The sequence below is a fragment of the Mytilus galloprovincialis genome, chromosome 7 (genome assembly GCF_965363235.1).
Source record: "Mytilus galloprovincialis chromosome 7, xbMytGall1.hap1.1, whole genome shotgun sequence".
NCBI classification, from domain to species: domain Eukaryota; kingdom Metazoa; phylum Mollusca; class Bivalvia; order Mytilida; family Mytilidae; genus Mytilus; species Mytilus galloprovincialis.
In genome coordinates this window covers 72,402,523-72,427,611 of record NC_134844.1, presented here as the reverse complement: position 1 = coordinate 72,427,611, position 25,089 = coordinate 72,402,523, and the positions used below count along the sequence as shown (strand labels likewise).

The 25,089-nt window shown below is 32.8% G+C and overlaps 1 protein-coding gene across 5 annotated transcripts; it reads right to left on the bottom strand.

The window, feature by feature from the left end:
- Positions 1–620: 620 nt before the first annotated feature.
- LOC143083619 (retinoic acid receptor beta-like) lies at positions 621–24,853 on the bottom strand. 5 transcript variants are annotated; one of them, XM_076259897.1, is made up of 7 exons: positions 24,719–24,853; positions 8,787–9,267; positions 7,127–7,280; positions 5,097–5,326; positions 2,448–2,676; positions 1,591–1,809; positions 621–908 (listed from the first exon to the last, which is right to left on the bottom strand). In XM_076259897.1, exons 2-7 carry the CDS (start codon positions 9,264–9,266, stop codon positions 667–669), a joined length of 1,554 nt encoding a protein of 517 aa, XP_076116012.1. In that variant the 5' UTR covers position 9,267; positions 24,719–24,853; the 3' UTR covers positions 621–666. The 5 variants fall into 5 exon arrangements, with proteins under 5 accessions (XP_076116012.1, XP_076116014.1, XP_076116010.1 ...); XM_076259899.1 differs by having other exon boundaries at positions 24,523–24,746; XM_076259895.1 differs by lacking the exon at positions 24,719–24,853 and adding an exon at positions 23,473–23,507.
- Between the last annotated feature and the right edge of the window lie 236 nt (positions 24,854–25,089).

The following is a 25,089-nucleotide window of genomic DNA, read 5'->3' as shown; positions in this document are numbered from 1 at the left end:
TTTTGTGGATTATTTTTATTGTTGTGCATGTATTTATTTTAGGCCATGAATGAATACTCCATATCCTTTTTGTTCTAGGAATAAAAAGAGAAGTTTTTATTGACAGATGTTTAAATGAGCTGTCTGATTTCAATGATATTTTCAAATGTGGTGTAATTTGTAACAAGAATGTGTCCAATGTACACGTATGTCCCACTCGCACTTTCATTTTCTATGTTCAGTGCACCATGAAATTGGGGTCAACATTGTAATTTGGCATTAAAATTAGAAAGATCATATCATAAGGAATATGTGTACTAAGTTTCAAGTTGATTGGACTTCAACTCCATCAAAAACTACCTTGACCAAAAACTTTAACATGAAACTCGCACTTTCATTTACTATGTTCAGTTGACAATGAAATTGGGGTCAAAAGTTTAATTTTGCTATAAAATTAGAAAGATCATATCAAGGAACATGTGTACTAAGTTTCAAGTTGATTTGTCTTCAGCTTCATCAAAAACTACCTTGACCAAAAACTTTAATCTGAAGCGGGACAGACGGACGGACGGACCCACAGACCAGAAAACATAATGACCCTCTACTATCGTAGGTGGGGCATAAAAACAAGAAATATAATGTTAATTGAAAACGTAACACTGAACATTTTATTTACAACAAAAACAGTTAATGACATTTGATAACATCTAAGACCAATGGGTGGTCCTGCATAACAGCCCATTTTGATCTAAGTGCATGAATATTTTTAGCAACACTTTCTAAGTTTCTTAAAGAGGTCATAATATCAAAAAGCTGCCAAAGTCTTTGCTCAGGATTGTCATAAGATTTCTTTAAAAGACTTCTCAAGAAACTGATTAATTTCCATTGGATTTCTTCTACTTTGGCTGGATTTTCCAAATCACAACGATCTGAAATAAAAAGAAAACAACTCAATATGCATTGTTTACAACTTTCATCATAGGAATGAAGGTATGACAATTATGTAATACAAAATCATTCAAAGGGCCTTTTCCGATGTTCAATAACTGTATGCAAAATATAGTTTTTAGTGGGGTTCGTGTTTTTTATTCTTTAGTCTTTAGTTTTTTATGTTGTGTTTTGTGTAAAATTGTTTGTCTCTTTGTCTTTTAGCTATATGGTGTTATCAGTTTATTTTCGATTTATAAGTTTCAGTGTACCCTCTTATAGAACAGGGGCAGAGAAACTGGCTGGATGTCAATACCACTCACTTCAAATAAAGTAAAACATTGCATATCTTCAATTTTTCATTGGTTTAATGTCCTGCATTCTGATTGGAGAGATTGTGTCTAATTTCTCCTCGTTTCTTTATTTAAATTCCAAGAGTTATCTCCCTTCTATTGGAAAAAATTGTTCTTTCTTTATAAATTAAAATGTCATTCCATATTTCTCTTTGGAAATTTGTATCTTTGCGTGTGACAACGTTTTAACTTATTTCTATGAGGAAAAGTTTTTTACGCAACTGATTCATAAAGTGGTGATTAAATGTGTATTTACATAAAAATTATGCTGGTATAATTCAGTATAAATGAAAAAAAAAAAAATATATATATAAATTTTAAATCTCTTTACCTCCAGCTGTTAAGGTAATTGCTCTCAGAAGGGTGACTTCCTCGATTGTCATGTTACATTTCTGTAGTTTTGTGGTCACTTGACAAATCTCATCCAGATAATCTTTATGCATTAATCCAAGGAGTTCATCAAAGTGGGCGTTAACTGAACCACATACCACTTGTAATTCTAAATTGATTCTTTTATGTGCTGCCAAAAACCAATAGTCAGAAAAACATGCTGAAAATAGAAAAAATAACGTTCGTTTTATATGTTTGTTCTAACAAGTTATCATTTTTTATATACGTTTTATATATATATACACATGTATATATATATATCAGCTTTAAAAACATAAAATTAATAATGATAGCCAAATCTATTTTAATCTCCAACAAGATTCAAAATCATATTAACCGCTTAACATGTCATTGGGGTTTTTCTACTTTACTTTAACAAAATGAGAGTACTAAAATTGCTATTGTTAAAAAAGTCATTTTAAATTCAGAAGATTTATAATATTTGTATAGAGTATTATTGTTTCTGCTCATGTCACACAAAAAACGTGCTTTAAAAATGAAATTAAAAAACCTAATAGACGGTTTTTATCCAACACCTCTAAAATTTGATAGGTAAATAGATTAATAGTCGTTCTTTTCTGCCACCTCGGGCGGTGCATCATAGAAAACAATCAACATTTGACAGGAAAGCTAGCAATTTTAGTCAATTAATATCGATTCAAACGCACCTTTTCAAAAGGAGGTTCGAACTCAAAATATAAAAGATAAAAGGATGTTGTATTATAAATAATTAAACAACTCTCCATCAGAGACCAAATGACAAAAGCTTAGCATTTCAAATATAACTTCTCAACTTACATTTAATTAGTTGAAGTTGGTCCTTTGTAGATAGCTGAGAGTAACCAGGAATAAGTCTGACGAATTCTACAATATTGCGAATATTTTTCTCCATACTGGTAGCTATCTTGCCCATTTTTTCAAACCGATTTCCGAGATCCAAACCAGTCTCGTTATAAACTTCTTCATAAACATCGTATGGGAGAGATTTCATCTGTCCAAACATTTCTTGCTTTTCTTTGTATTTTGTCTGCAATGTAAATATTAAGACATATTAAATTGCTGTGTACTATGAAGACAAGCAGAATTTTTTTTCTTTTTTCAATCTTTTAAATACTTGTGTTGACTGAGACCACTGTAGAACATGCAATACAATTAACGATCTTAAGGGAAAACATCACTCAAGGTGATTTACATTAATTTTTTAATTTTTATTATTTATTTATTTTTGAGAGGGGGTCATTGTTGGCCATTTCACAGAAGAAACGTCCCTCTTAAAAAAAGAATTGCATGCACTGCATGATCCTTTCAATAAAATTATTGTATTTATAGGTTGCCAGTTGTTCTTCAAATTAACTATCACATTTGCATTAGATCTTGGTTGTTGGAATATATCTTAGTCTCAAACATCTTGAACAGATATAAATGGACGAAATGCGCATTTGTTGCGGTAAAATTAGTATCTTTAATGTTACGATCATTCACTTAATTTAATAGAAGCTTTATATCAGCGATACATATATACAATGCACTGTTTAGATGTTTATTTCAAAATACAGCTCAGCCGCAGTAAATGCATCTTCGCTAGCCGAAGGTTACGATAGGAGGAGAGTGGATCGTAACCCATGGCTAGCGAAGATGCGAAAATGCGTAACAGGAAAGATCAAACATAAATGTGTGTATGTATACAATTTGTAAAAGAATTGTTTAGCAAATGAATTACAGTTAGTCATTTTATGTCCATGTATATATTTACGTTTCTCACGATATACGATAGAAAAAAGAAAAGGACAAATAATTACAATTCAAATGTACCTTAACATTTAAAGTATTTGTTTCAAAAATTTATATGACCCCTGGGTATTTTTTTTTGTATGAACGTCTGAATGTGAATATAAATCTCGTATTTTCACGTTTGGCTTCACAAATAAAAAAAAGTACATTCTTTTATTATCTAAATCCTTTTTAAGAACATACTAGCCGATTTAATATTGACGTATATTCTGAAAAGACAATCCTATTTTAGATTTTAAATTTATATACCGGATTGTATACATGTATAAAGCCTTTGGTATTTGATTTACGTACACAAAACGAAAAGTGTTTGCATTTCGAGTACATACATGTACGTGTATTTTTTAAGTAATTTGTTATGTAACACCGTCTTTATCAATACAACAAAAAAAAGAAGTTAAAAGGTAGAATTATCTTAAGGCATCAAAACAGATGCTTATCTATGGTCACGTGTAATAAAATGCATGGTATTTCTTTGTTAAAATTGTTTACGTTTTTTGCTCTATTCATTAATTCATATGAATTTCCTAAAATAAATAATTGTGGCTTGGCGTAATTTTATGCAATTAAACTTCAAAATATGCAAACGATTAAAAAAAGATACGAAAAATTCATGCTTTTTGCCCTAATTCATTCAGCAAATCTTTTGAAATGCTAATAAAATTTCAATATTAAATGTTATAAATTTGTGTACAGCTTCAACCAACCAGAAAATATATTTTTAAATATATTAAATGAAAACTTATTTAAAAGCTTTAAAATTGTGGCCATGAACTTTTATATTACAAGAATTATTACGCAGTTATGCCAAATTAAAAGCCAACATATTAGTATCAGTAATTTATCAAACTTTTTATTTAATTCTGAAAATGAACAGAAATGGTTGGCTGAATACTTAACTGTTGTAACATGTACAGTATTCACATTGCCTTGCACTAAACAGTATAATAGCAGTACATAGTTCAACTAGGGTCTAGCGTTTTTTTAAATGATAAGGGTCCTATATTAAATTTATTTTAATTAAAAAAGTGAAAAATGACAAAATGCCTTCAGATGTAATCACCATGATATTTGCTTCTTCAGGAAGTCCTACCATTAAAATATTTGGTCTCAGGAAGAAAGGCCAAAGATTTTAATAGTGGGAACTTGCTCAAATACGTCCTTGCTAACACTGCCATAACACTGGAGTTCAAACCTACCTACCCTAGCTTTTGTTTAGAGGTAACTGGAACCACATTGGCCTTACATTATGGAGAGAGAGCATATATAAAAAGATGATGGCGCACCGCCTGCTTGTTAAACATGGAACGAACAATCTTATCAACATCTTCAGGATGAAAATAATTATACATGAATTTGAGCTCTAGATCTGTTTGATGCTTGATCGACTACATTTTCCTAATATCCAGTTTCGCTTATGCTACACTTAGCTTACACTATAGCATTTTACTAAAGTACTATAGCAACTGTAAGGCATGCAAGTGACTTTCAGCCAACGTCTACTCTTTGCACTTCAATTTTGCACGTCCTATGCCTTACTATAACAATTTTAAATTATTTTTCAAAGATAGTTTCAAGACCAAAGAGGGGCACCTTACAAGAAGAACCATGAGGTGGTTGCAAGACATTTTAAGCAGAAACGTCATTGAAACTTACAAATATTTCTTTTTGTTGTTCAAGTAAGGTGTTTGGTTCGAAACTTTTCCTGAAATCTGGGACTAACTTCTCCTGGATTTTAATGAGACTTTCTATGAATTCCAAAAGTTCTGTTTCATTTCCACACAAATCCGAATCATTATTATTAGGAAGGTCCTTGTTACGGAGTTGTATTACTTCTTTTGTATCCCTGAACTTTTTCTCGTATGTGTAACGTCCGGTCTTGATAGCTGAAATGACAATAGCAAACTTGTAGACACTCACGTGTTAAACACAAAATGGTGGTTCGTCTGTAAAATCTTAAGTCAAAAGAGAAAAATAATCAACAAACGGCTCACCGTACACATGGATGTTTACAAAAGGTTCATCAAATTTGTTAGTGAAATCCAATATGGTCGGCATGAAAATATTGTCCCGTCTACTGGGCCATTGAATAGTTTAACCATAAAATTTTAAAGAGTTGCATTTGGCACCAACAATTTCGAATTTAATCAGTATACTGGTCGATTTCAAAAGGATCATAAAATCAATTTGCCCTATTCCAAACCCAATCCAAGAATCAACCACATTTGTAACTTCAGGAGACCTGCTTTATTGTTTACCCACTATGTCTACACAAGCAATCTTTTAAAAGCCCCCATCAGAGGCGGATTTAGAGGGGGGCAGGGGGCCCGGGCCCCCCCCTTTTTGGGAAAAAAATTGGTTGCTTATATAGGGAATCATTGAAGCGTGATTGGAGCGGGCCCCCTCTTAGGTCAGTCAGTGGGCCCCCACTTATGAAAGTTTCTGGATCCGCCACTGCCCATAGCATCAACTGTCCATTTTTAGGACTACAATAAAATAACAGACCATGAACACACACAGTGACTGGCTTTTTGTGTATATTTTTTGTGTCAAATAAAATTAGGTCAGATCAGGAAGTACACACTAGGACACAAAGCAACCCACTTGTTCTCTAACAATTAAAACAATTAAAACATAATTTTACAGTTTGACGCAATTTTTTACAACACAATCAATCATGTTTAACGAATTTATTAAGAAATGTTAATTTCACATTAGTATATATGATTTTAAACAGTACGTTATCATATGGGATGGATGCCGAGTTTTCCCCTAAGCATCATCATGCATGCAGTTTTACCTACTATCCTTTGAATTATATATTTTCTTATTACTTTAGGTAAAATCAATTGAACATAATTGTACCATAAGAGAACAATACGCATAGTATTTCTCATCATCCTACCAAAAAAAAAACGATTTAGAAAGGAAAAATAAGGTTATATCATTTGGTCTCTGGTGAAGACTTGTCTCATTGGTTCATTTTGTTGGTTATCGTACCGATATCGTACTAGAAGGCCTTTAAATGAAATCGACAAGCTGCGCGGCTACTCTTCTTTTCCGAAGGGATCAAATTATTGACTGTGTATAACAATGGATTTTAATTAACACGTCTTAGTCATTAAAGGTTTTTGTAATAATATGAATGGTGTAAATAATTGATAAATTGACCATAAAATACTCTTACAATGAATAATTTATAAAATCTACCATTTATTATCAATTTATCGAAAAGGGAATATTGACAAATTTACCTTCGTAGGACGTAGGAAATTTGTTGTTGTAGAGGTCATTCAGAAAGCAACTTTGCACGTGTGTGTGCCTGTTTTCCAAGTTTAAACGTTACAATTAAATAAGCATACTTTAAAAGGGAATATTTTAATTCGCAGCGCTTCAATGATGCAGATGCATTTTATTTCAAACTTTTCCGACACAAATTCCCTTAAAAAAACTCTATTTTCTGCTTTGTTGCTTAATATCTTAACGAAGACCTATAATTGCTGACATCTTCGTCATTTGAACTCTAGGGGAGGGGATAGTTGTCTCAATGGCAACCATACCACATCTCGTTATTTCTTAGTTTGTATGTTAAATTTATAACATTAAGTAAATTAAGGATCCAACGTTGCTTGTCTAACTCTTGTTTGCTGAAAAAGTTTCCATCACGTGATGAAAGATATTCCTACCTTCTTGTGACATTCCAATATCTAAGCATTTCTTGTATCTGCAGAAGGCACACATTGCCCTTCGTCCGGGACCAATGGGACAGTTTTTATCCTTGCTGCATTTGTAAGTTTCTTTCTTTTTGATTATCTTTACAATGCTTCTTCTGAAGAATCCCTGTTAAAAAGGAGAAAAAGTGTTAATTTAAAATACAGATTGAAGTGTAGATGTCAATCAAATAAGATTATGGATTGATTTGAGAAGATCTGATATATATTACGCAGTGGCGGATCCAGGGGGGGGGGTGTCCGGGGGTTGGAACCCCCCTTTTTTGGCCGATCAATGCATTTGAATGAGGACATATAGTTGGGACCCCCCCCCCCCCCCACACACTTTTTTTAAAATGGCTGGATCCGCCACTGTTGCGACTACTGTATCTACTGTACTGTATACTGACAAACCCCACACATTTTTTGGACGTTACAGAAACTGAAAACCTTATGTCAGACTGTCATACGCCTCTTAACATCTTTTATTACACTCACGAGTCTAATTACAATTTAGAAGTTTTCTTTTAATGATAGAAATATATTACTTCCATGGTGTCTCGTTTTTCATTTCCAAGAAGATGTGTTATTTGATTCTGTAACTTAGCAACAATAAACACAGGTACTTAAAATCAATGTTCTTGTCCGTATACTTCAACCACGGTATTGTATTTACTTATTACATGTAGTACAGTACTACACGTTAATTGGTACAGGTGAAAACATAAACAAGATCAATATAGTATTGGAAACATTGTATAGCTTTTTCATACTTCAATTGCTACCAGTTGTAAAGTGTACATTTAATTAGTCTTAGCATGGTCAAAAAAGAGAACAGGAGAAATTCGAATTAGTGCATTTGCACCCAATTTTCAAAAGGGGGCAACACATCTATATATATCCCTCAAACTTTTTTTTGTCAAAATGCATTGCAAATAAACAATGAAAATGATAGAGCTAGGTGACTTGTCTTTTTACTAGACTATTAGACTAGAAGGGTTGTTTGTCACTTTCAGGAGTCCCCCTCTTTTAATTATATTTCTTCGTTACTAAAACACGAAGACAGAAACATATGTATGCATGTTTCCATTCTCAATTTTATACAAACATTCAATTTGTACCGGTATTGTAATCGCAAAATTTGCCACTGGACACAAGCTTGTAACAACCAAACAACAAATTACCGTTCTTTATACTATGTAAAATCATTACACACAATTGTGATGTTGTATGATGAACATACGAAGCTATGAGATTCTTTCTATCTTGATGTTCGTAAAAATAAATATATATGCATTTACATGTATGTATCTATGCATTATCACTGTTCAAAGTGGATTTTAAATGATAAAAGTTATTAAGGTCGCCATTTTGTGTAAATAAAACATCGAATGATAGTTCATAGTACAAGGTCTGAAATTAATCATTTCTGTCAAAATTGTACTTTAGAAATATTGAAATATGATTATCATGCATACATTGGGCTAATTAATGAATGTAAAAATAAGACCGCACTTTTTTTCATTAACTTACTATTATCAATATTTTCAAAAAGTAAAAAAAACAACAACTAATAATAACAATAACAAACAAAAATAAAAATAAAGCAAATGTAATTGTAAGGTTTAGTTCCTACCTTGCAAGCCTCGCATGTGTTAGCACCGTAATGGAACCCTGATGCTTTCTGTCCACAGACTCTGCACGGAGGTAGAAACGGATCAGACTGATTAGCCGACTTGGGTGATTTTTTGCTGTCATCAGTTTCACCTCTTTGGGTTTCACTTGAACTGAAAGTTTGCATACTGCATTCATCCAATTCCATTTCATTTTTAATAATCTGCTCGTGGTAACCATTTTGATCATGGTAGAGGCTCAATGTCTGGTCCATGGTGCCGCTCTGGGGACAATACTCGGGGCTACTCCCAGAAGACTGATTGTCGTAAACTTGCATATATTCCACTGGACTCGTATTCCCAGAGGAGGTGTAACTTGAAGTAGAGTACGAATCCAAATCGGTTAAATCTGCAAATTCGTTCACATCGACTTCTTCGCAAATAACACTATGCGCCACATTTTCACCAGAAACAGCAAAATCACAGAATTTTAAAAAATCCATTCTGTAAAGTAGAGATAAAAATATAGAAGTGACTTGTTGGACAACTTAATCTCTTTTAAATCCCATATACGCTTTACTAAGCATGTATTGTTCAAATGAAAAATCTTGAGTTTAAAAATAGTTTATCATGTGCTCGGTAAGCCGTTTACTGAATTACACACTAAAATATTGGGTTAACCTAATATCATAATACCACTACGTCAAGTATGCTGTGACGTCAATCGGGTGATCCACAGTCATGTGAGAGAGAAATGAATTGCGAAATCTACACTTTAAATGGCTGACTCAAGGTAGTAATACATTTCATTGATCAATCAATTAGAAATGTTTGTAATTGTCTCCACATGGTTACGGCTTGCGGGAGGGAAATCAACGGCCGAGTAGACCCCAGGAACAATAACATCGTATAGCCGTTGTCAAAATAGTCTTTTAGAAGCCTATTGTGACGTCAGCAACGATTCATTGATTTTTATAACCAAGAGAATGAATTATTTAAAAATATGTTAAAACAGGTACATATATACCATAACGGTTTATATTCTGTAATAGTGATTAAGTTATATAATTTATAATTTAAAATTGTACCCCTAGCGTATTTTTGTTTAACCAAGCATTTTATGAATATCTATTTCGTTTTAAAATAATAAAATATATCATTAATACTAATCCAAAATAACTTTAACTTCTTCGTTAAATTGCATGGATTGTGATTTTAATAGTATTATAAAATCCTAAATGTTGTGCATGAGTTAATACATTTGAATCTACATAAACATTTTAAATTGATGATCATTGTATTTATGATGTAAAATATCAGTGCATTCTATACAATTAAGAATTATGTCAGCCACTATTCAGACCTGATTATACGTTAAAAGTGCACATATTCGGCAATTTTTTTTAAAAGCTGTGTTCAGTGGTTGCTTGTTAAAACATTTCCATTTTTGTTTAATATTTGGAAATTCGCGGCCACGTTTGAACAGAATAAGGACGTTAAATCCGATGTATCGTTTAGAGTGATTGCCACACTCTAGGCACGTTATAAAGAAACATTGATTGAACCCTTGGAATGGTTTGTTAGTGGCATGTCGCAAGGTTAAATTTCCGTCCCTATCCAATATTCCCTCATTTTTCATTGGCATTCCTAATTTCCAAGCTATCATCCCGTAGGAACCTCTATTTCAGTACCCAATTATCGTTACTTATGCTATAGTCCTAATCATGAATGTATTGATATATTTGCCACTGGACGTTAAGCAAACAACAATTAATCCTTCTATAGTAATTGTATAACGGATTTAACTAAAACAAAATATCAAACCGTTTAAATATGCATTATGTTTGTGTTTTTTTCTTTCTTTCTTCTTTACTAACCATTTTTTTCAAAAAGAAGAAAAAACGACTTTGAGGTTATTATACGAAGTATTACATTTTTGCAATAGGATAATTTCATTTAAAAATCCTATTTATTAAAAAAATATATCGGATTTATTATAGTTAATCCTATTATCCCTATTTCTACTTACGACAGTCTTATCGGTAATTAAAATTTGTATTGTTTAATCAGTGCCAAATACGTCATGCAAGAACATCATAATTGATACCAATTCATTACGAAAAATGTTTTTGTTTTGGCATTTCCAATTAGTAAAAAATAACAACTCACTAAAAAGTAAAGTTTGAAATAGAATCGTGACATATTTTGAAAGGTGCAACATAAGTGAATTCGAAAATATGTAACAGACATATCTTAAGAGTTATTCCGAGAAGAAGGGGGGGAGGTCGAAACAAATGAGAAATTACTAAACAGTGTTTTTGTAACAGCTTATATATTCTGAATGACATACAGACACAATTCAAATAATTGTATCTTTAAATTCACACATTTAAACGATATTATTTGACCTCATTCGTTAAATACACAGTGGCATATATTTCATGTAATATATTTAGGTCGATGGGCAATTACATATCGCATCGATTTTAAAGTGTGTGCAAAAAAACGTGCAATGGATTTGAAGTTCAGTAAGGTACATGAAGGAAAAGGTATATTGACAATATAAGGAAACAGTAATGATTAAGCCAAAACATTAATAACTAATAAATGGGTATTGTCATATAAGATAACACGATACTTATGACATAAAATATTTGTTTACAAAAATAACTGAGATATGCCTGTCCTGGGCTCCAGACTGTTTTATGAAGGAACCAGTTTTTTGAAGGAACCAGCAGTACTATTAGCCTGACTTTTCTGTATCAGAAATATAATATTTTCAAGTATAGGAATTAGCTACCTGCTGATTCAGAAACAAACACACTAATAGATTCTAGCTTATGTGCTCTGAAATACTGATAAGAAGTCGACTTTTTATTTCACGAGGTTAACCTTGTTATCAGTTTAAATCCGAATGTTTTTTTCTCAGCCTAAAATACTGGCTTACTTCTCAGGGACACAACGCAGATATTGGGCCGAGATCCAATGTTGTATGGTTTATAAAGAACTTCTTATGCAAATTTACTAAATGAACTTTTATTCGGCGATATAGTTTTTTGATCGATCAACAGATTTGAAATTACGTAATATATTGCTCATTGTTAAATCTTGTTATCAGATATCTTATGCATCATGGGCATGTTGCTCAATAATGCACTTCAAAAGTTATCTGAAGTATTGACAATCTTATTAAAAATATACATGTTAGTACACAGCAATTCACATGCCACAATCTCACTTATCGTCTATGTTTTTAATATTCACGAGAATCAGATATGTGCAGATATGTACTAATTGTGCGTGGTCTGAAATCCGTGCGTATTTTCCTTCTTCGGTGGTCTCGTGGTATCGTGCTCGCCTTGAGAACGAACTATTACCGGTTCGACCGCACCGACTTAGTTAATCCAAGATTGCTCTGACGACCAACAACTGTTTTGCCAGAACGTCAGAACGTCAGAGCAATCTCGATATACGACTTAGTAAATTCAAAGACAGTAACATTTGAATAAGTTCCTACAAACACGTAGATGGCAGCATTTAGGAGTCAGAGCAAAGACAGATCGATTGCTAAACTATAAAGTATACAGAAAACAGACATAAGAAATAAAAGATACAGGTACAAAGACCCGCCCTCACAAATTAATATATTGTAAACAAAGGCGAATTTAGGGGACAGAGTGCCCGGGCCATTTCTTTTGTGGGAAACTTGTGTTGATTATATAGAAAATCACTGAAGCATGACTGGATCACACACCCTCAGTAAGATGTTTCCCTTGTTAAAATAATGTCTGGATCCGCCACTGATAAAGCCTATACTAAAAGGTTATATATAGGTCACATAAGGCCACTATCCTAATCTCGAAAATTTGATGGGCCTTTAAAAGTGTCATTGACCAACACAAATATGTCAGCATAACCTACATAATTGTATAGAAAGCAATTTAATATTTTTTTTATCTTGTCATTGTCAAACCTCAGCTATAAATAGAACCTTTTAAAATCAGAAGTCACTGACGTCAAATATTACCCTAATTAATCACCATAGTCTGTCTGAATACCATGCAAACAACAATTAGATCAGTTTAGATAACAATATACTGCAGTAAGAGACAATCACAAGCATGTACCATTATATTCTAGTATTGTAATTGTGTTATTCGATATTAAAATATGTCTGTTATTTAGACCAACCCATACCATGTGATCACTACCGGTAATCATTGTAAATTTCAATCGTCTGACGCAGATGGTGTCGAGTTGGGTTTTTTTAAGGCCTAACAATGGTAGTGCATTGTCATATACATGTAGAATATAGATACTTATCACATATTTGTTATGAATACCTTAGGTTTTGCAGATGCAGTAACCTCAAATTGCCCGGGACAAAAAAGAGTATATTGATATTGTGCCGCAGCCCCGATTCAAAATGACGTCACTGTTTTCTCTTTTCTGCAGAACTTAAATGTGTGATAATTAGATTATAACATGTCTTTTCCATATTGACCCTGGTATCATCCCTCGACCCATATCGGGATGATACCAGGGCCAATATGGAAAAGGGCATGTTAAAATCCATACATACCTTACATACGCAGGCCACTACATACCTTATATACTTTAATAGTATTATAAAATCCTAAATGTTGTGCATGAGTTAATACATTTGAATCTACATAAACATTTTAAATTGATGATCATTGTATTTATGATGTAAAATATCAGTGCATTCTATACAATTAAGAATTATGTCAGCCACTATTCAGACCTGATTATACGTTAAAAGTGCACATATTCGGCAATTTTTTTTTAAAAGCTGTGTTCAGTGGTTGCTTGTTAAAACATTTCCATTTTTGTTTAATATTTGGAAATTCGCGGCCACGTTTGAACAGAACGAATACATACCTTATATACGTAGGCAGGGGAAGGCGCCCGGGCCCCAAGAATAGAGCTGCATATATACATACATGATAAATGCCTAAATGCTTACAAGACAAATATCACTCCAAAAGTTGTCTTGTAAGGCCAAACTTTTTTAAATCTAGGAAACGCACCTGATGTAAACCAGAGGTTCAAAGCTTTTTACAAAAAATTGCAATATTGCAACTTCATCTGTGAGGTGCTCCCGCCCTGGGCACGTGGCGGTTAGAACTAAGAGCAAAGATACAGATCGGAATCAGAACAACGTGTCCTAGTTGGGCAACATATTCTTCTACGGGCTGTAACCCTAAAGAAAAGCACGTTAAAAATCAGACTGCAGTCCAAAACAGTTTTGCTAGTATATATGTAATAAATCTCTTTGGACGTTAAATGCTAATTCTTTATTTTCAGGGCTGTTAAAATATCTACGGCGTAGTGCTTATCACCTGATTATTAGTAAACATGCACGTAATTCCAAATTTAGATTGCTGGCTAACAACCCATAGTTGAGATCTTATTCAATGTCAGTGCATGTGTGAGAACAAAAGTTCAATCTAAATATAAAACTCTACATCATTAACGAAACCTTATATTACCGGGTCTATATGACTCTTTTTATACACATGACAAACTGGTATAATGCATACCATGTTACGCGTACACACAAACTGTCGTTGAATTACATGACTACGTCATTACTTTATGTCAACACAAAGCCTTTTCATACAATCGTATGATCTTAAAAATCATATAGTTATGCATTTAAACAGATAATCGTGTAGTAGAAAAATCTTGTACCCAAAAAAGGTTAACCAAATTTGATATGCTTGTTAAAAGATATAAATATGCTTTAAATAAAGTTCGTGACAGGCTCAAGGTACTGGCGTATATTTTAAAAACTAAGCAAGTAGAGATTCTTCAAGTGGGTCTACTTAGACGTAGATGACAACTTTTGTAAAAAGTGCGCAAATTGATATTTCAAACATCAAATATATATATATATATATATATATATAATGTAAAATGCTTATTTCGATTAACTATATGGAATATATTTCCCTTTCTTCAAATTTACTTTTATAATCGATAATTTTCATAAGCGTCTACGATTTTACAATTATTTGTTTTGAAAAAGTCCTCAATGGCTGAACTGACATGTTAATACAGAGCGTTCGTGAATTTTAGCTTTTATGAGGACGAAGTAGGAGAAACCGAATTTTTTCTTTATAGTTTATAAAACAAACATCTTGATTTACTAAATAAAAAACCCTCTGTGTAACTGTATATAAATACTTGTTTTGTTTAAATCATTAGATAAAAAGTAAAATCACAAAAATACTGAACTCCGAAGAATGGACAACAACTGTCATATTCCTGACTTGGTACAGGCATTTTCTTATATACAGTTTTCCTTTCGCTCATACACGACGGATCGATTTAGCTTTACCGTAAAAAAGGGCAAGCTCAAAACTTCGAATATGGCATGTATATATCATATAAACAATGTCAAACTCGGTTTGTAAAAAGTTCCAATATCCATTCAAAGATGACATGCATATGCAAATATATTAACCTTAATTTCTCCAGGAGAGTGTGAAGTACATGCTTATATGACTTCCAGGTGTGACGGAAGTATATAAGCATACACAGCCATGTTGGTTTGAATGTAGACGTCAAGTTATACATATGCCTCGTGTTAGAAGAATACGGCGCTTTCTGCACGTTAAAAATATCAGTAAAGACCAGGCAAATATTCTGCCCATATACAAATGAGCCTTTTTAACCATCCTGCATACCGAGTAACACACTCTGAATAACCTACTTATTTGATGATTGCTCATCTTTTACTCGTCCTAAATATGAATAAAATATTTGCCACTAGACATCAAGTAAAATTCCAATCATCACTATTATTAATATTACTATTAAATTCACCTCCTCTAGTCTAAGACTGATCGATTAAGTAAGAGCTTGATCAAATTTTCAAACCTGTTTTTTGTTGTTTCGATCGAATAAATTTCATAGGCGGATTTAGGGGGGGGGGGGGGGGCTTCAGGGAAAAAAAATTGGTTGCTTATATAGGGAATCACTGAAGCGTGACTGGAGCGGGCCCCCTCTTAGGTCAGTCAGTGGGCCCCCACTTATGAAAATTTCTGGATCCGCCACTGAATTTATCTTTCAATGTATATATGCATTTCTTTTTTGTGTCGTTTTCATGCTGCGCTTCGTTTGTTTGTATACTTGTTTCAGGTACACTGATGTAAAACAAAACTTACCTTGCAAATATATAATGTGTATACATGTATACTACACATCCAAATATAGTCAATACAAAGATTATGATAAAACTGTCAATTCCAAATCTAAAGTGAATTTCAAACCGTATTACTTTTAAATTCTATCCAAGATAAAATACCCACTTACTGATCTTCTAAACGAGATAACCTATATTTGTAAAAACTTGTCAAAACTTTTATCATTATCTTGTGTTGTACAAATGTATATAAGTCATTGGACAAACAACAGACAAATCAAATTTAATGGTACCAGTGAAACTGATGACCTACTTCTGGATTTGTGACTATCTCATATCTGTACTTTAAGGTGAAGGTCGCTGACCTTGTATAACCTTAACTTCAAAGATAATTCGAAATAAATGTGAAGTGATCATTTCACAAGTCAACACTATGAAGATTGATGATTACTGACCGCATCGAACCGAAAAGTGTATTAGGTTAAAGTGCAAGGCATAGACCGCAACATGTTAGCTATGGAAAGAATATGAATTGGGGGCTTGGGCCGGCAACCTTTACATTTGTAAATGTTAACTCGAGCCATGCAAGTCATTGTTTTGCAGATTAAAAGAAGTAGAATGCACGGCTTATAACTCATATATGTGTACATGAAACAGAGCCTAGAAAATTGTTGCTTTGTCGGAACAACATATAGAAAGTTGTGTTTTTTAAACTATATATAGAAGAGACAATAACAATCAAAACCAAGGAGAAATCAAAGACTAACAAAACCGAGGGACATTTACATCAACAGTTATAAATAAGAAATAAGAAACAACACGAACTCCACTAAAAACCGGGAGTGAAATCAGGTGCTCCGGAAGGGTAAGCATTTCCTGCACTGAATACGGCACCCGTCGTGTTATTTAAATTCTTTGTTCAGTTCGGTAATGATGAAAGGTTATTATGACTGAGGAAGAATAGAAATGTGTTCCTTCGTGTCGTACATGTAATTCTAAACGAAATGGGTAAAATACAATGATTTTTTTTTTTTTGGTTTAATTCTAAAATCAGAATCAATCTTTAAACGGTGTCTAATGCTGCTTTTAGAAATAAAGCAAAATATTATGAATATGGTACAAGCAATACATTATTGCAGTGTGTATCTTTGACATGTGTTTCTGGAACAATTATTATTAAAGACTATTAAAACCAAAGCATAAATTTAGAAATTTCAAGGAAGCATTTGTCATACGAATCCAAGACTTTCACATTTTTAAAAGGAACTGTCACTTTATGCAATAAATTTTTTTTTTTTTTGGCTTAAAGTTCAGTGGCAAATATCTTATGCATATTCAAGGCGAGGACAAATCAGACAATTAACATTCGCTTTATAGATCATTCGCCTTTTTCCCCTTCTGTATAGCATTACTAATTAATATTTTTATTAATTTGAGTCATAAATTCTCCTAATGGCTCTTTCGTCAATTTAAAAAAATTACCATAACCCTGAATGAACAATTGCTCCATTTTTTTTTTTTATTTTTTTTTTTTTTTTGGTGAAACGCGTTTTAGAAGAAAAACGCCCATATATGACACAAAGGTCAATGGACAGATTGACATACTTGGCCTGTTTTACTAAAGTTTTTTTAGCAACCATCCATCAACCTCGATCTATTAACAAAAAAACATTAATTTATATAAAAAAGAAGATAAGATCGGTGTCGGGTGACTTTAAATAATTCATAAAGTACCATAAATCAAATATTAAATATTTGCTTTTCGTGGTGACTACTAAACAGAAAGAAATTTAAAACTAGTTTTCAAAAAAATCAATACATTTATTTCAGTTTGTCTATTGAAAAAACCGTGAGAGTAATTTCATTGGCTCCCAGATCAATTAAACTTTTGAAGTGCAATCAACAGCATGGGGTATAGCAAATACTATTATATTTCCGAACTCACCTTCCTATAAACGAATCATCAATGAGGGTCCGGATGAGGTTTACATAACATAAGAAAAAGGCGCAGAATAAAGTTTCAAACAGATGAAGAATAGAGAAAAATGGCCAAGATGAAGAATAAGAGAAAAATGGCCAAAAAAAAAGAATAGTCAAAAATGGGGTGCTTAGGCAAAAAATTAATATGTGTGTTTCATCTTTCAAAAAATAGGGTAGATAGGTAGGTACATGTATATGTTTTTTTAAATATATTAACATTGAGTATATGTGAGGGACATTCTGGCTTTAACAGTGCTTATTGAAAAATGACAAAAAAAAAACCTTTACGGAAAAAAATTGGGAGGGTAATATGACCTTAAATATAAAGCAATGAGAATAATGGGAGTTCAACATTATAAAGAATACGGAAAAAGACATATATACTACATTATAAGGAATACAGAAATGAAGGACCCAAATCCTATAGACCCTCGTCAATAGCCATATCATTTTCTGATATAAATCCAGTTGTAACCGGCTTTCTATGATTAAGTCATCTGTTGATTACTCACAAAAATTGACAACTTTGTTATATGGACCAAAGGATAATATGATATGAATTATAAATGTATTACACGTAAGATTTTAGCTCCTTCGAGGTCATGAGAAATTTACCTTAAAAGCGTTATCTGTTCTTTAAAGTCAATACAATATATGGTATATTTATTTGTACCATATATATCATATATATTCCCTACATCATATATAGGCTATGTACACTCCACAAACTAAATGCAAAGGATAGGCCATCTTCGCTAGCCAAGGGTTACGATCCACTCCCGTTCTCACCACGTGAAGAGAACGGGAGTGGATCGTAACCCTTGGCTAGCGAAGATGAGGACAGGCGATATGATAGTTGTTCTTACCATAAAATGGTATTAAGGGTCCCAAATTGTATAATGTAACTTGTTCAGAAAACATTAAATCTCGATCATGTCTAACAATCGAACACCGCACGTGACACGGTGCGTTCGACACCAATCTTAATTGACTAGGTTTTCCTGTCGTAGGTCGGTGGATCTCTCCGAGTATTCCGGCTTATTCCACCGATAAAAAAAAATGGTCGCTATGAAACAGCTCATAGTGTTGACAGTTCGTTAAACCAAACAAAAACAGCAACCAATCAATCTCAATGGCCCTCAATTAAGAGTAATTCAATACTATTAAAAAACATGTGGTATGATTGTCAATGAGACAACTCTCCACAAGGGACCAAATGACACAGACATTAACAACTACAGGTCACCGTACGGACTTCAACAATCAGCAAAACACATACAACATAGTCAGCTATAAAAGTCCCCGGAATGACAATGTAAAACAATTCAAAAGTGAAAACTAACTGCCTTATGTTTGTACAGTACTCTTAATCTTTTTTTGTATAGATAATTCCAACTTGAGTATTGAATGTTCTTTTTTATATACAACCAAAACAAACAAAAACTGTATGTATGAAACTTTTCGTCATATATCACAGCATTGAAGAGAAATCATAACCTAATACCCTGTAAAGGGAAGTAACTCGTGTTAAACTTTCAACTTAAGATTCATGACACTACTTTATCGAAAACCGATATGAAATGAAGCTGATATATTAATTACTTAGTAACAGATGCATTTGTACAACACATAGTCTGCCTAACGACATTAGAATGATACTCTAAATCACAATTCGATCGCGTGTTGTAGGGTTTTATTTACTAAAGTACATCAAATGGACATTCGTCATCTAGTCTGTTCGTCTCCGTGGTTTTGATACGGGTAACATTTGTTACTCGAATAAATAATTCGATCGCTTCTTTACGAACAGCGGAGGGTCTCAGTGGATGGGGGATCCTTTTTTTCGGTTTTCCTTCACATTTAAGGTCTTTTCTCTATTTTTTTTTTTTTTTTTACAATGTTTGCTCTATTCTTTAGATTTTAGCACAAATTTATTCTCAATTCTTTATTTATTTATCCTATTGTTCTCTATTCTTATTTTTTCAATTAATTTTTCTATATATTTTAAAATTATTCAGACTCTATTATAGAGGATTACAACACTGATTTTTTAGACAAATCGGCACTACTATATATATTTTTAAACTAGCAATTGCAACTATAAGAGACAAAAACAACTGCAAATTCCACGATCAATCAATATGCGGGTACCCTCAATTAGGAAATAAAAAAGACCTAAAAGACCTGTGATTGAGGAAACCTATTTTTTTTTTAGATAAATGGTCTTAAACTGTAACAGTTTCCGATATAATTATGTTATAATATTTTAATATGTTGAAGTACCATTCAGTTATATTTTTTCTCTAAATAATATTCAAATTACATAAGCTTTCATATTATTTATGTCGGTTAAAGGCTCATTAGAGCTTATGTTGTCTATGTTTTGTACAAATGTATACTTTGCCGACTAAGAAAAAGCTTATTTATTGTTATAATTAATTTATTTATTTACTTTTTTGACTGGGTCAATTCAAAATAAATTCAAAGACTAGTCAGTGGCCATCAGTAACTCTTTATTTCCAACAATATAATTAACATAGATTAATTATGTTAATACAAGGCTATTTAAAATACTTCAAGTGATCAATATTACCTGTGAATTGTGGTTCCTATTTGTGTAGAATAACTGAAATGTTTATGTTAAAGATCTTTAAATCCAGATTCATGCAATTGTGCCAAATTCTTGTCATGAAAACTAAATAACTTAATGTAAAAATCACAATTTATTAGAAAACGCATGAATAAATAAATAACTTACTTTAGAATGCCAAATATGGCTAGAAAAGAAACTCCAAATATGGCTATAAAATAAACTCCAAAACTGTCAGAGAAACTCCGGAACTCTGACAGAGGGGAGGTAACTACTCAGTTGCAATTTATAGTTGTATCACTTTTTATCTTGTTGGCCTTGATTTGATCAAGTATAGCCCTTATCAGTATTTTGTAAGTAACAAAGTACAATAATAGGTGTATTTAAACTTACTTACTTACTTACAATACACTTTATGTGACGCAATATGAACAGAAGGTTTATTCCCTTATATATAGAGAGATTCAAATTTCGAGTCTTTACTAAAATTTGAAATTTATCAATGATTTACAGAGAAATTTAATTTAGGTTCTACGATAGAAAATTCAATTTCAAATTGGGCAGTACAGAAAAAAAGATAAAAACTGAACAACTTGAATTCTTGTAAAATGGCAACAGTTTTAACTGGTTAAGTTAAATAGTTATAAACCAGAAATATCCATAAAATGCAGAATTTAAGTAAAGACATGCAAATTTCGGTTAGCTAGGGGGGCTAGAAATAAAACTTGTTCTTACACTTTTTTCAAATCTTTCGTTGTGTAGGGGTATTACGAGTGAAATAGTATAAAACAAAAGAAATAATTATGTGGTTGCAGGAACTTTCTTTTACTTAAAATATTTTTCAGGGGTTACAACTGTGGGCATACCTTTAACACCGAACCTAGCTCAATCAATGGTAAGAATGCCTTAGTATTGACCAATGAGAACAAATTGTCTTCAAGTGTCGATGCAAGAACGTCAGCTCTCTAACATTTCCCGAAATGTGTTTGATTGCTGATTGTTAAAGGTTATGCACTTGTTCCAAATTAGTCGAAACTGTCTTGGTGTCATCCGTACCCAGTCACCGTCTGTCAGTTAAGTTAAAAGTTCTAGCTTAAGTCGAAACATGCCGTTGCTCATTCAGCGTTACAACAGTCTGGGTATTATTTCAAAAGCATGTATAACAAAACGTTGTGATTGGTTCTAAACGTTGACATTCACCCAATGGCGTAACGTGATTTCATTATGAAGAATATAATTATCCATAATTCATTAGATCAGTTTAGTGGAGCAGGATCTGCTTACCCTTCCGGAGCACCTGAGATCACACCTAGTTTTTTGGTAGGGGTTCGTGTTGTTTATTCTTTAGTTTTCTATGTTGTGTCGTGTGTGCTGTTGTTTGTTTGTCTTTTTCATTTTTAGCCATGGCGTTGTCAGTTTGTTTTAGATTTATGAGTTTGACTGTCCCTTTGGTATCTTTCGTCCCTCTTCTAAAACGGCGAATTAGATATGTCAGAGATGTCGAACAGTAGATTTATAGCCTGACATATCCGATAACATGATTTACTGATTGTGTTCTTGGTGTTAGCTCCACTTCCTGTTTCAGCGCGATTGGCTATTTCGCGTTGGTCAGTTTCTACTCGTAGTGGATGCCGGAGCGCCCGGAAAGAACTACCGACCTTCGGTGGGAAACTTAACAATCCTATGCAATTAAAATTGAAGTCGAATTTACCTACGCTTGCGGGATTCGGACTCACAACCTCAATGTTGACAGGTTAGTGATGCACTATAGTTATACTTCTTAGAAGTTATAACACTCGGCCACCAGGGCCCTAAACATGACAGGACATTTAAGGAATCTAATCCAGGCCACCTTAAAACGTACGTCTGTTTACCAGCTTTAAGCACATTAAAATTTCCGACATGTATATGAATATGTCTTTTATCCTGCAATTTGCCAACTATATTGTACAAATAACATGTATACAAACAAATGTTTGCTTGTACAAATAAAGTCTCCTGTTACCCCCACCTCCATGTTGAGCAAGTGATAATATGAATATGTTTGGTTCCTAACCAGATCATTTTGGTGTCCTCTTGTCGGTCCGCGTTTCAACTATGTCGATTTCTTTGAGAATTATACAGACAATGATTTAGATTTTATTATCTAAATTTGCAAGTGTTGGAAGTAACTACAGGGTAAACACAATGTATGAATATTGTCGGAAAATTTGAAATTTATTTGTACTCGCTACGAAACAAGAGAAAAGCTCGGCAGAGACTTGCTTTTCGTCCTGTTTCTAAAGCTCATACAAATAAATTTTATATTTCCCGACAACATACATATATTGTATATTTCTGTCTTCAGCAAATTTAGTTCTATGTGACAAGTACATTATACCTATTGTAAGTCAAGTTCAAATGGCATAACCACAGGATGTACATGTACTACAAATGTTCGAAGTCACAACAATTACAGCATGACATCGGTGTATATATTGAGACAAAAACACGTAGTCCGAACAGTTTCATATTTAAGTGCCAGTCTTTGTAAGAATCAGGCAATTTTGAAAAAAATCAAAACATGGCTGAAAAAACCCCACCTACCCAGCCATCCTACTTTGAAGTAACACTCATCCTGAGTTAGAAATGGTAGGTCTTCAGTGTTTGCGTGTCTGGTAACTTGAGAAATCTTTAGATAAACTTTGGTTAGAATGATAGCAAATGACAGAGTTAGCTCCCCTTAATTGTTAATTTCTAGTGCATTGTAACCAAATTTTATCTCCAATTACCAGAACAGGACAAGGAAACGAATGGTATATTTTTGCATCATTATACATTTTGAACATAAATTAATGTCAACCTGAGTGGGGTGTTGTTTGTCATGTTTTCACCACTGCCTGATTCTTAGGTAGACTAGCACTTAAAACTAATATTATATCTAGGCCAAACCGTTATAAAAATGTGTTTATTGTTTCAGTATATATACCTTTTAATTTTATATCTCATTACCGTATAACTATCCAATATATTCAAGGTTAATGTCCAGTGGCAAATATTTCAATTTGAACGTGTAAATTAAAAATACGAATATACTAGGATATTGGCAGAAATTAAGTCTGGCAACATGTAACGTAAGGACCATCAACGATTATTTCAAGGTTTCTTTACGTGCACAATGCAAAATGTAGCATTATATATACACGATGTGTCCGATTTATATTTAAAAGGGGGGCTGAATATGATCTTGCACTTGCTACAATGTATATGTATGTTAAATTTCAAACAGTCTTTTTATAATTGCATCTTATTTTCCATAATTTTGGTATGGTGGTACTACCATCAGAAATCTATGCTTATAAGCACTGAACAAAATCTCAATTTTGGAATTCATAAGCACAGTCAGGGCAAACTTCCGTTTGCTCCCCTCAATTGCACAGGTCCGTGACGAGAATTTTTAAGTATGTAAACAAACGCTGACGTTTGCTTGAGTATGAACATAATTACATTTAAAAAACTAAATACACTCGTCTCGCACCTTTGCTTAATTGTTTAAATATTCATAGACATTCCGGAAAGTAAACATCAGTACGTTGATGGTTTTCTGTAAAAAAAAAAGAAGAACAACACGAAGACGACATTCACGGTTAATTGATTTTTGGTTGTTAACGTCCAGTGGCAAATATCTCATACGTGTTAAGGACGATACCGAGAAATGTATGGTTTTCATCCAAATATATAAATGTACATATACATTTTGATGATGTGCGAATTGTGTTATGTTCTTCTAATTTTTACCTACTTTAATATCAAATGAAAGTTTAGTAACATGGATAAATTCAAATAAGCTTCCGGGTACAACATTTTATTCTGATCTCACCGAATACCGGATACATTCCAATTGTTATTATTGTATTAAAAATGAAATTCCGGTACATACGTACTTTTGAGTACTTTAATATATAGTAAATAAATAAATACTTATACTTTTAATCATGTTATTTTTTTTCTTCTATTTCGAATTAAAACACACACTTACTCTGAATAACATCAACAAATGTTTATTTCATTCAATATTCTTCTGTTTTTAGTTGAACTGTTGTTAACAGTATTCATCAATACGTTTGTAACATACATTAATCTACCCGAAGAAAAAATGTCCGCCAAGTTTAGCTACTGTGACAACAACTGAACTTAACGAGTCCGGAATGTAAATTATAAGGTTAAATGTTTACCTCTTTATATTCAGGTTGTTTCATTTCGTTTTTGTTGATAATTTGGCTTAGTCCAAGGGTCACACAATATGCTTACCCTTCGTTTTGTTGACATCCAATAATCACGTGATCATATAACGTAAATTAGGTCAAATGACCTTATTTGGTATATAGATATATTTATACATACATGTATTACGTATACAATGTTGACCTGATAAAACCAGATAGGTATATATACAATATTAAGTACAAAGTCATTGAGTCATATTTTTCTGCATCTGTAATACTGTCCTTGATAGATAATTGAAGTAGAGCCTTACGAAGGGTAACCGCAAAAAAAAACTATCAAGTTAACAAAATGACAGATAAATTGATTAAATTGTTGGTTT

Bases quoted from the DNA above. Each gene is read 5' to 3' on its own strand.
- LOC143083619 (XM_076259894.1), bottom strand. From the start codon at position 15,982: ATGTATACACATTATATATTTGCAAG. The intron at 2,677-5,096 runs GTAAGTTTCAAT...TTTACATTGCAG, and splicing joins AACAACAAAAAGAAATATTT to ACAAAATACAAAGAAAAGCA. The intron at 909-1,590 runs GTAAAGAGATTT...TTTTTATTTCAG, and splicing joins AATTACCTTAACAGCTGGAG to ATCGTTGTGATTTGGAAAAT.